General features: G+C 46.9%; 1 protein-coding gene across 1 annotated transcript in view; it reads right to left on the bottom strand.

Annotated features, from left to right (window-relative positions):
* The window catches only part of TMEM8B (transmembrane protein 8B), a 287,529-nt gene that overhangs the window by 150,970 nt on the left and 123,375 nt on the right, over window positions 1-13,184 (bottom strand). Inside the window, exon 5 of the mRNA XM_078677709.1 lies at window positions 3,194-3,465. Coding sequence (XP_078533835.1) covers window positions 3,194-3,465 — 272 coding nt within the window. The remainder of the gene's footprint in view (window positions 1-3,193; window positions 3,466-13,184) is intronic.

Raw genomic sequence — 13,184 nt, 5'->3', positions numbered from 1 at the left:
AGTAGCAGACAGGCTCATGGATGGGTAAGTAGCACACAGGCTCATGGATGGGTGAGTAGCACACAAGCTCACAGACGGGTTAGTAGTGCAGAGGCTCATGAAAGGGTAAGTAGCACACAAGATCATGGACGGGTAAGTAGCACACAAGATCATGGATGGGTGAGTAGCACACAGGCTCATGAATGTGGAAGTAGCACACAGGATCACAGGTGAGTAACCAACTGATTCCCAGGGAGGGGCGGGGCCCCTCATGCCCACAGACGGCCGGGTACTCATTGGCTCATAGAGAGGCGGCTGGCACAGAGCCTTTCTGTACAGAGAACTCCTGTCCAGAGGCTGCATGGGCCTGTCCGGCCTCAGGGAGCTGTCTCTCTGCAGGACCATAGCTCATCGAGGACGACTCAAATATATACCAGGGTGATCACCAGTGACATCACACCCCCTTTGAACACTGATGGCCTCCCTCAGTTGGCCCCATGTCCATATTTAGTTCCTCATTACCTGATATTTGCTGCTGGAGGGTTACAGCAAAGGGAAATGGAGAAGACATTAAAACATGGCTTTAGCCTTCATGATGTAATGGTGGGCAACGAAGGGAAGCCTGATCCTGATCCTTCTAGATCTCACAGCGGCCTTCGATACCCTATCCCCCTCGGTGTTAACATCTCGCCTGAGGGAGATTGGGGTTCGCGGGTCAGCCCTGGGACTCCTTTCCTCTTTTCTCGATCACAGAGAGCAAAGGGTCATGCTGGGACCGTTTCTATCTCCATCCCTGTCTGTGCAATGTGGGGTCCCCCAAGGGTCAGCGCTTAGCCCTACCCTTTTTAATATCTATGTGACCCCCCTTGCCAGACTTATTAGATCTTTTGGGATGGAGGTAGTTTCCTATGCGGACGACACCCAGATCCTAGTCGCTCTCTCCCAGTCAGTTACGTCGACTGCCGCCAATTTTAGATCTTGTATGGAGGCAGTCGGACCGTGGATGATTCATAATTCACTAAAACTGAATGGGGAGAAGACGGAGGTGATGGTATTCGGAGGAAAAGAAGAGATCTGGTCTGCTGAGTGGTGGCCGAACTCGCTGGGCCTATGTCCCGAGCCTACCTCCTCAGCAAAAAATCTGGGAGTCATGATTGACCCCACCCTTAGTATGTGCCAACAGGTCAACAGGACTGTATCGACCTGCTGGGGAATTCTCCACATCCTAAGGAAGATTAGGCACTATTTGTCACCCCAGGCAAGAAGGCAACTGGCTGTCGCACTTCTGGGCTCACGACTGGATTATTGCAATGCGCTGTATGCAGGACTGAACAAGAGTCAGCTACAGCGCTTGCAGGTGGTCCAGAATGCGGCAGCGAGATTCGTTCTTGATCTACCTAAACGTGCCTCTGTCACCGAAGCCCGAAAGCAGCTTCACTGGCTCCCTGTTGAGGATCGGATCCTTTTTAAATCCATGTGTATGGTGTATAAAGCTTTAGCTAAATCTAGCCCTACAGGCATTGGATCGATCCTATCTCAGTATAACCCTGGCAGAAATCTCCGTTCCACTCAGAGGCTTCTTCTTTCTGTACCTCGTGTTAGAAAAGCAAGATGGGGAGGCAAGGCCTTTTCTAACTTGGCCCCCAAATGGTGGAATGCTCTCCCTTTGGAGGTAAGGTCCCGCCCCACTCTACAAGCTTTTAGATCTGCTCTAAAGACCCACCTTTTCACACGTGCATACCCTTAGTGGCGCTCTGCAATCTTTTGATCTGTTTTGATAGGCGCCTTGACACCTTCGGGTTTTGTTTGCGCGATACAAGTCGCTTAATAAATAAATAAATAAATGATGAACAGCTGCCCCTATTCAGGGAACCTCTGTTCATCCTGTAATTGTCTTTGAAACAGATCCAGTTATCATGTCCCCTGCTGGGGGGAGTCACTTTGAACAATATCTCACTGTAACTTGGGAAGACACAAACCCTCCTTCCGAAAGGCGAACCAGTCTGGGGTGAAGCTTGAAGCAGTAAAAGGCTTGGGCCTGAAGCCCCACCTCAAAGCATCATCTACAACATGTGCTGCCCACACCTGGTGCCCCCCGGAGCCGTCAGCCGCACTTCTAAAGGCACTATGGTTACTTCAGCCTGGGGCTGCCTCTGCTCAGTGAGCCAGCACCTGGCCAAACCTAGCTGTGAGGCTGAGAAGCTGGGCACGAAAGGGTTCAAGATGGCGCAGACATGTCGGGTGATGATGGGAAGGGCTAGTCTCCTCGCTGGTCCGCCCACAGGGCAGACTGAGTGGAAGGACCTCTACTGGCAGCATAGAAGTGCTCCTTGAAGACCTGGTTTCTCTGCTCAAGCACTAGGCCTGAGTATGCCTCGCTCTTCTGCAGCCAGGAGCCAATCCCAAGGGAGGACTGGTTTGATGGAGGCAGAGAGAGTCGCGCAGCTCAAACAGCACCCTACAGAAACCCAACGTGGCACCCTACAGGAACCCAACGTGGCACCCTACAGGAACCCAACGTGGCACCCTACAGAAACCCAACGCGGCACCCTACAGGAACCCAACGCGGCACCCTACAGGAACCCAACGCGCCACCAGAGCTACTAACAACCTTTATTCAGAGGTTGGCCAAAATAAATTAATTTGTAGAAAACATTTGATACGATGAGGATATAGTGCAGTTTTGTGAGGCTGCTGCTGGTTTCACCAGTGGTAGTTCTCGACCTCTTTATATGTTTACAACCAACCATTGCTAACCACAGTCTGCACACGTCATCAAAGGAGGTGAACAGTAGGGGTGGGCGGAATTTGCAAAGTCGCGTTAAGCAAAGCTCCGCGCAACGGTAAAAAGTCTCCGCGAGCACGCAGAGTTTCACGAGCACGCGGAACTGCTTGTTCCGCCCGTTCGCGATGCCTTTTTCCTGTTCGCGAATGCTGTTTGTATGCTCGGGAGCAAACATCTCACAAACTCGCATTTTGAGAGCGCGAACAAGCAAAAAACTCTGCGAAGTTGCGGATCGCAACATTTTTGGCAATTCTGCATTCTTCACGGAATGTGAAATTACCCAAATTCCACAAATTCCACGAGCGGAATGGAATTTACCACCCAGGCCTAGTCAACAGTTGATCTTAGGTGCACTCTTCCCTCTGCTTTGCACCGCTCTCCTCAGGTACAGAAAGCCTATTAATGCCCATCCCTCCAATGGGAGCTCACCTTTGATCTGAACCGTGACCCGGAAGTGGACGGCGCCGGGGACGGCCAGGTACTTCTCCACCAGGACGTAGTACCAGTTCTGCCAGAAGGGCAGGTGGACGCGCACCTCACAGACGCCGCGGTCCTTGCAGTCCTGGTACGTGGAGTTGTGGAGTGGGGGGGCCTTGGCTCGGATCTTCAGGTACACCGGACACCCCTCTCCGGACTTGTTCCCAGTTCTGCATCCCAAGAGCTGCACGCGGACTTTGGAAGTGTAGCTGGGAACAAAGACCCTGAAAAGAAGATCAGCAGAAGGTGAAAAAGAGAACAAGAAGTGGGAGCAAAGATCCAAGATACAAAGAGAAGAGAGAAAAGAACCTGCCAGGTTAATGGAACAAGGGAGGCAAGAGAAGTGAAGAGAAATGAAAGGGGGAAGTGGGCTCAAGAAAACAGTGACCAACTGAGGAGGAGCGAAGGGAAACATATCATTAAAATGATGTATTATATAAATAGATGATGTTTTACTCACTATCCTGCTATGTAAATGTATTGCGACTTATATAGCGCACGTATCACCCAAAGGCATCAAGGCGCTTGCCTTGGGAACCCGTCCTGGCTTTTCCCAGTGAGATAACCCCTACTGGGTATCCCCAGGGTGAAAGCCAGGCATCCCGCAGCGGGTGGAGATTAAGCAACTATTGCCCAGAGTTGCAGCGTGGGACCCCATGATTAGAATAGGAACCGAGGCGAGAATTATCGAGCCCGTGGACATTTTGGGCTCAGGACCCTGCCGCGTCGGGAATTGAACCCTGGTCCCGGGCCAGACCTCTGCATCAGGGTCTGCTGCTCTAATCAGTGAGCCACACTCCTCCACTATAGGACCTGCAGTAGTATCTCTGCCTTCCCAGTACGTGTTCGGGTTCACACCGCGTGAATGATGTTTCACAAAATGTTATATTGATTCGCTATTCCAGGATTATGGATTTATACCTCTATGTACCCAAAAAATATACTTTAGAAGCATCATTGGTTGATTTCATTGTATTTTATAACTTCTTTTTGATGGCATGTGTATATAATTCTCAAAAAGCGAGAGAGGGGCCTTTTAGACACCAAAGAGGTGAGGCACTAATAAGACAAGGGCAAATAAAATCCTGTTTCGTTCAATCAATCACTCAATTTCCATACAACCCATATCACCAAAACACAAAGGTAAAATAGAAAAATCATAAAAAATAAACAATAATATTTCCACTATTAAAAAAGGGGGACACATTTATTCAGCCAATATATCCTATATGTACCTTCTAAAAAACATGAACGTATTCATTCTTTAAATTTCTGTTTCTTTTAAATGCAAAGAGGGGTTTCTCTAACATAGTGTCTTCTTCGTCATTGGGGATTTGCCAATTCCTATTTATCACATTTTTAATCCTATTGCTGACATTTGTAAACTGACTAACAAATACAATCCTATTTCTTTCCTTCTCCTTTATCTTCCCAGTTTTATTGGTCATCGAATCCCTATCATAGAATCTGTCTCGCTTGACTGAATGCGTAATCTACCTCTTCGGATACCCTCTGTCCTTTAATTTTCCCTTTAGTACCTCCCTTATTTTTATATATTACATTGCATAGTAAACAAACTGTTGCTGGGACATATCTTTTTCCTGAAGAAGGTGGCTTTGATATTATAATCCCCACCCAAACGATCTCTGGAACATTTGTGAGTCAAGAGACATTGAAGTTTCGACTGGAAACAAATGATCCGACACAGACTAGTGCTGGTTTAATGACATATTTTTTCTGATTTGTTCTCCCACTGTGTTGTTGTTTTTTTAATGAAGTTGTATTGATTGATGTATACTGTATTAACCCCTTCAGTGCGGCAGACGTCGCGTGCACTACCTCGGTAGTGCTGCGCATGTCCGCTGAACGTTCGGCGCAGCGGCGGGGTTAATTGTGATGTTATATGTTTATTGTTTAGGATTCAACTATTTTGTGTTTTTAAATTCTAAATGTACATATCAGAATAATTTTGAATGCACAATGTGATGTTTTTTAGAAGGTACATATAGTATATACTGGCTGAATACATTTGTCCCCCTTTTTTTTAATAGTGGATATATTCTTGCTTATTTTGTATGTTTTTTCTACTTTACCTTTATGTTTTGGTGATATGGGTTGTATGGAAACTATGGGCCATGTGTATCATCATCACCATTTGCGATTTCTAAATAGCGATTTTTAAGGAATCGCTATTTAGAAATCGCAAAATGGTATGTATGTTAATAATCGTTTTTTTTTAGCGATGTCCAATTATTCCTTATTTGCGCATTCGCAATTTGCGAATTCGCAAATAAGGAATAATTTCCCAATCATTCCTATGGGCCAGGAGGCCCATAGGAATGATTGGGAAATGCATTTCATTTTGCGATTCGCAATTTGCTAATCGCAAAATGAGATTGCTTTCAAGGGTGCAGGGGTGTCTCAAGGACACCCTGCTGCACCCCTGAAATCAGCATGTGTGTGCATATGGCGCACATACATGCCCTATTGGCACGTATGTGCGTCACATGCCACATTCAAAAATGCCAATTTGTGCATTTTTAAAAGAAATCACAAATTACCACCAATTGAAAGTTGGTGGTAAATTGAGATTTCTTAAGCTAAATTCGCTATAGAAAAAGGCTTCATACATAGCATTTAAGGAATCGCAAAAATTGCGATTCCTTATTTTGCTAATTTTTCATACATTTCAAAATCGGAAAAAAGGCCGTTTGCGATTCGCTAAGGCCGAAATTCTGCGAATTTCGGCCTTAACGAATCGCAAAAGGCTTGATACATATGGCCCATAGTGATTAATTGAACTGAAGAGGATTTTATTTGACCTATGTGTATATAATTTACAGCTCTGAAGAAGTTCCCAATTTTTTTTATAATGAAACACGTTGACTGGGCTGAGCTGTTGCTCTCTCAATTACAGCATTGATCCCAGAGAATGATGTTGACCCTTTGATTCAAGAAAGTTTACGGACATATTTACAGCATTCTGGATTTCACCCTGAGGAAAGGGTGCCTCTCTTGATGAGGTAAAAGGAAGACAATTATGTGGGAAGCATTGACAAATGAGAAACATAGGCAGAAGGGAGATAGAGGAGAGAAAAAAATAAGTTCACAAAGAGGAAAGTAAAAGTAAAGAAAAGATAGGGATTCATGTAGAAGCCTCAAGAAGATGAAAGTATTGAAAAGACAGCAGATACATCCTGGAGACTGAGTAACACAAAATATAATAACAGCAAAAAATGCACCAGGCACAGACGTGTCCCTCACACAAGCTGCATTGTTATGAAGTCACAAATATGTTCATGGCAAACCTTCATTGTGCACGAACAGGAATCAGAAAAATACAGCTTTTCCTGAACTAGCAAATTGCTATTTGTGAAGATGGGACGCGGCAAGAAATACTTTTATTGATTTTTCATTTCATTTTCGTTTTCTTCAATATTGCTCACATCGCCAGGCAGCTGCTTTAGAGTACAGGGAACAATTCTGCATTCATTTGCCTGACCCTTCCACTGTAAGTAAAATATTAAATGATTTTATCTTTCATTTTGCTTCAGGGAGAATCTAGCTTCAAGAAGCAGCGAAGCAATTTACAGAACCACTTTTACTGCAGGAGAGGGCTCGCCGCAAACTGCTGTGCGGACCGCGGCCCACAGTTACTAAGCCTTCGCGTCGCCCTTGCATCGCGTGGTGCTGGCCAGGGCCCACAGTTACTAAGCCTTCGCGACGCCCTTGCATCGCGCGGTGCAGGCCAGGGCCCACAGTTACTAAGCCTTCGCGACGCCCTTGCATCGCGCGGTGCAGGCCAGGGCCCACAGTTACTAAGCCTTCGCGACGCCCTTGCATCGCGCGGTGCAGGCCAGGGCCCACAGTTACTGAGCCTCCGCGTCGCCCTTGCATCGCGCAGTGCAGGCCAGGGCCCACAGTTACTAAGCCTCGGCGTCCCCCTTGCATCGCGCAGTGCAGGCCAGGGCCCACAGTTACTAAGCCTCCGCGTCCCCCTTGCATCGCGCGGTGCAGGCCAGGGCCCACAGTTACTAAGCCTCGGCGTCCCCCTTGCATCGCGCAGTGCAGGCCAGGGCCCACAGTTACTAAGCCTCGGCGTCCCCCTTGCATCGCGCGGTGCAGGCCAGGGCCCACAGTTACTAAGCCTCGGCGTCCCCCTTGCATCGCGCGGTGCAGGCCAGGGCCCACAGTTACTAAGCCTCGGCGTCCCCCTTGCATCGCGCAGTGCAGGCCAGGGCCCACAGTTACTAAGCCTCCGCGTCCCCCTTGCATCGCGCGGTGCAGGCCAGGGCCCACAGTTACTAAGCCTCGGCGTCCCCCTTGCATCGCGCAGTGCAGGCCAGGGCCCACAGTTACTAAGCCTCCGCATCCCCCTTGCATCGCGCGGTGCAGGCCAGGGCCCACAGTTACTAAGCCTTCGCGTCGCCCTTGCATCGCGCGGTGCAGGCCAGGGCCCACAGTTACTGAGCCTCCGCGTCGCCCTTGCATCGCGCAGTGCAGGCCAGGGCCCACAGTTACTAAGCCTTCGCGTCGCCCTTGCATCGCATGAGGCGACACAGGAAATCAAAAAGACCTGTTTGTGATTTCCGAAGCCACGCAAGGCCGGCGTTGCGTGTCCTTGCCTGGCTTTGTAAAGAAATGTAGCGGAACGCAGCGGCTTTCGCTGTGTTACATTTCATAGTCGTAGGCGTTCCATGGTTGGGGCATGAGCGTTCACGTGCATCGACCCATGGATTTCACACAATCCCAGATTTACAGCGGTTTGTAGCGGTAGAATTGCATGAAATCCATACGCCTACCACAGAGAAGCGTAAAGAGGCGAAATATGTTTATTTCTCCTTGTTACTTCCTATTTCCACGTGTGAAGCAGAATGCAGCACGCATTGAAAGAGGAGAATGCCTCCTTGGAAGGTGTCCCTTCCTGCACAAAAAAATCCTGCCTGTAACGCATGCTGCAACGGTGCCTGCGCTGGCGCTAGGTAGCCACAAGCGTGCCAGCGCAGGAAGGGGACTGAAGAGCACCACACATCTGTAAATATGGAGCTATTCTGCTCTCCAGTTCACGCAACGCATCAGGCAAATTGCCTTTCTGCAAAGCATTGCGTGACTTCTTAGCCTGCCCCTAGACTGACAACCTGCCGACCTTGAACATATGTTCACTGTGTAAGAGAGGGGGCAGGGTGGGGGCGGGCTCTCAGCCTATCATTGCCTGACAAATCATAGAGTGGGCGGAGCCATGGACAGCGGGCGGGTTATGTTGTGTCAGTCAATGGCTAAAAAGCCAGTGAGGTTCAATGGACTGGTCAGGCCCTTGGGCTCGGTATGGCTTGAGCAGCCTTTGTTGCCCACCACTTGCCAAAATAAAAGGCTTATGAAGCAGCCTCATGGGTTGGGGGGCAAACATGGTAACAGGTTTTTAAATGTTCAGCGCCTCCACAATGAGCTTGGAACATAATCTATTCAGGAGTACCCAGCACACTTCTTTTTGTTTTCATTTTGTTTACTTTTTTGAGTTTTATATAGCGCGAACTAGACCAGAGACATCGGGTATCAGAGCGCTTTACATAGCACCAGTTGCATTACCGATGGACACATTCGTTTTTGTTAGGCACGGGGAGATTAAGGGCCAGATGTATGAAGCTCAAATGGGTTTGCAAACGCCGAAATTTTGAGCAAAATGGTATGTATGTAGCAAATTTCAGTACAAAATAAGGAATCGAAAATTTGCGATTCCTTATTTTGCGATTGCATTTAAGGAATCGCAAAATGTGCGATTCCTTAAATGCAATGTATGATGCAAAAAAAATTGCTAAATGTCCCTAAGGAATCGCAAATTACCACCAACTTCAAGTTGGTGGTAATATGCGAATTTCTTGAAAAATGCCCATGTTTGCATTTTTTTAAGTGCCATGTGATGCACATACATGCCCTTAGGGCATGTATGTGCACCACTTGTGCACCCATGCTTATTTCAGGGGTGCAACAGGGTGTCCTTTGGACACCCCTGCACCCTTGAAATTATTCTCAATTTGCGATTAGCAAATTGCGAATCGCAAATTGAGAATAATTTCACACTCATTCCTATGGGCCTCCTGGCCCATAGAAATGAATGGGAAATTATTCCTTAATTGCGATTAGCAATTTGCTAATCGCAATTAAGGAATTTTAAGAAATCGCAAAAAAATAGCGAATTTCTACATACATACCATTTTGCAATTCTCAAATAACGATTCCTTAAAAATCGCTATTGGAGAATCGCAAAAGTGTATCTTGATACATCTGGCCCTAAGTGATTTGCCCAGAATCACAGGATGTTGAGCGTAGTTGCCGAGACTCAAACCCGGTTCCCCAGCTTCGACGTCGACCGCTCTAGCCGTAACGCTACATCCTCTCCCCGTTTTACATCTTTACCTCTTTACATCGTGTGATACCGGCTCATCACCGGGTGACCGTGTGAAAAGTGGAGACATTGTGGCGGCATCATGTGACACACGGTGACATCGGGTGACACACAGTGCCATTGGGTGAGTTGGCAGGCCTGAGATTGGAGGGTAACTCTAAATACACCCAGCTGCACAAACTCATTGCTGTTTTCTGCCTCCTCTGGAAAACTTTTCTGGGTGTATTAAATAACTTCTGCCAACCCCTGCTGTTCCAGACTCAATGGCGTCTTCCTGAGAGCATCAATGCTATGTTAGCGTGTGCTTCAAAGTCCGAGGTGCCTTCTTGGTTTCACGTGACACATCATCGAACCCACACCAGCCGTGGTCACAGCCTCGCCATGGGGTCTCCATGGACATCAACGTCTCCCGGGTTGAATATCGGCCTCTCTCCTGAGCCAACCATCCTCCACCTCTTCGTCATGGTCAACCAACTCATCCATTTGTCCAACCTCATTGAGAGATCACGCCTGGTCCAGGACCCTCTCTGATAGGGACCATGTCACCCTGGCTTGCCTCCTTCTTGCTCACCCCCTGAGCTTCTCACGCTTCTTGGTTCTGGACCTACTTGAAACGGGCGTGCACCAGGCCGTGGATGTCACGGGCTCTCTAAAGTGCCTGCCACCCAAAAGGAAAATGTCGGAAAACAACATATGGTCCAGTAAAGATCTCCTTGGTTTGAAAGACTGCAACTCAACAGAGGAAAGTACAAGCCCTAACTAACCTCACCATCTGTGTGTAGACCCCCAGCACACGCAGATGACTTCAATACACATTATACACAGAAATAAGTAGTGAGTTTCTTTGTGTTTTGTTCTGTATTGTTCTTATGTTCAACTGTATTACTTCTTAGCCTTAGATTTAGCCAACACGTGTTTCGTCACACTGTAGGGAGAATTGTCTCGGGACTTTCTCAGGGCTAAATCTTCATTAAACTATACCTACCTATTGGTTGTAATTCTGTCCCGAAGGTGACAATATTGGTAACGAAGGTCAGATATTATCTATTTCAGATCCCTAATTATTCTTGAAATATCTAATTTAAAATGTAATTCCACTTTCAATGTGGCTCACCGTATAAGGGGAAATCACCACACGTGTAACCGTTCAGGTACATAAGTAGAACCCAAGCTTATACGGGGCGCCATATACAAAGCTCATAAATAACCCCCTCCCCCGTCTCCTCCCCCGTAGTGCAGAGCGTGTCAGTCACTGACCATCAGGACTATTTTGACGGTCCCTGTGGTGGGTTGTTAATTCTGTAAAATCATTAGATGAGAGAGGATTAGCAATTATTTTTGACATTTTCGCACTTTATGGAGTTTTGTTAATGGCAGTTACCTTGGGAGGGATTCCAGGGGTAGGGCGGCATATAAGGAATCGATCAATATTTTGTCAGGAGTGGAACCATGTAGGCCCCTTATTTTTAATACTGTAAAATCCTCTCCTTGGATGGATTAGAAGAAGGGCATAAATCAGAGGAAAATAAAGTGGGTTTGGGCTGTGGACCCCCCTCCTCCACCCAGACATCAAATTGTCCAAGGAAGGGTGGGTTGACAATGATATTTATCTAAGAACAGTACCCCGACTCTAATTGGTTAAAGATAGAGAATAAGAATTCCTGAAATGGACTGTAACAGTTCTGATTGGTTGGGAAAACAAATGGAACGCTGCGGTACTGAACCCGCTTCTCTTTAAAGGGCCCGCAGCAAGGCGCCACTGTGAGTTTAAATGAGATGTCCAGGTATGGAAGTGAATCCTACAGATGATGGATGCTTCAACGTTCCAGTTCAATTACTTCACCCATATTTGTGCCTTAATGCATATAAGTTTACTGTGAACATGCTAATGTTCATGTGTCTCTTAATGTGTGCTGTTGCATTTCATTACTCATTTGCTTTATCGTTTTTAATCTTAATTTGAAGACACTGACACCTTCCTATTCTTGCACATTTACACACATTTTAAATGTACTGTGGCCATGTGACTCCATCATACAATGCACATTTACTGGACTGTGCCAGCAAAGCGTATTATCGTTCCCAAGTTGGCACTGATGAAGCAAAGCTTCGCATATTTTGCGGCTTGCCGAAGTCAAAAACCTCGTTTATGTGTAATAAGGTAACATAAGTATGTTTTACTAACGTTTATTTTTGTTTAGGCAAAGTTTATGAAGCTTGCCTACGTGTATTTCTAATACACTTACCCCGTGTACTTTAACATGGCCGCCGCTTGTATTTTAGTTACTGCGCATGCGTCAGCCACACTCACGTGTCCTGACGCGTCTGCAGAAGTGGAGGGAAATTTATGCGCATGCGTAATTCATAGCTGTGCTCATCATGTGGTACTGCTCGTGCCACTGCTCTTGTGCTCGTATCAATGTAGCTAACATTTAGAATGCATAAGTTTATTTCTTGATGATGAGTTAAAAGTACAAACCCTGTGATGTGTTTTCATGATGACATTATTATGTATTAATTTGTTTTCGCTTACTTTTCATGTATCGCGGGGAATGGGGGTCTGTCTGTACTGAGAGCCATCTTGGAGGTCCCTTCTGCGCAGATGCGACTTTCCGGGGACCTGACAACCTTGGCTGATGGAACTTAGCCAGCTGGCAGTAGTGGGCAAGATGCTCCTGAGAACTGACCTGCAAGCTCGGCTGAACGGAGTCACATGACCCTGCTATGTTACATTGTTAAATTGTCATTGTATTTCTGCACAATTTCTCCTGGGAACCCCAAATTTGCTAGGCGGTACCCAAGTATGCTAATGAAGGCTTAAAATCTTGTATTGTGATTGGTGTGTTACCCAAATCCTACCTTAGGACCAATCGAAATTGAGGGATTCTGACACTTTGCAACATTGGGGGGTGGTACACTGTCCCCAAACTGTATATCTACCCTGGGTTCACCTAGGGAGCCGTCCGACTTGTCTGGTTTAGCTGACCTGTCACTGACCCATCGTACTCAATAGGTGACTGAAGATACAGAGCGCTGCGGAGCACTCTGTCCGAATTTGACCATAGACTAAGGTTCTACTGAACCTTAAAGTGCTGGTGAAGCACTTTGCTGGGAGTTCGTTGACCCAATCGGGGTCCTGATCGATAGCTGCAGAGCGGGTGGAGCGCAGGCGTTGCTTCCGAACTGTGGATTCCGGTCCTGTCCTGAGAGGTCCTGTCCTGAGGGTTTGCTGTTCTGTCCTGAGGTCCTGTCCTGATTCCTTATCCGAGGGTATCCTGTCCTACCCGGGGTGTCCATTCTGCACCTGCTGTCCTTTGAAGGGTATCCTTCCTTGAGGGTTTCCTGTCCTTAACTGACCCGTGGCCAGGGTTTGGTTTCCACACCTTTTTAGGTAAATATTGATCTGAACCTCTTAAATCTTGCACCTTCTGAATTTCTAACTTTTGCTTTAATAAAGTTCACCATTGCATATGTTATTTTTCCATGTCTTTTCCGCAACTATTAAAAGTCATTTGCATTTTTCCCTAAGTTTGTTCCTAT

This window comes from Lissotriton helveticus, chromosome 2_1, assembly GCF_964261635.1.
Source record: "Lissotriton helveticus chromosome 2_1, aLisHel1.1, whole genome shotgun sequence".
Lineage (NCBI taxonomy): Eukaryota > Metazoa > Chordata > Amphibia > Caudata > Salamandridae > Lissotriton > Lissotriton helveticus.
The sequence above is the reverse complement of the archived record's forward strand: the minus strand, read 5'-3'. Positions and strand labels throughout refer to the sequence as shown.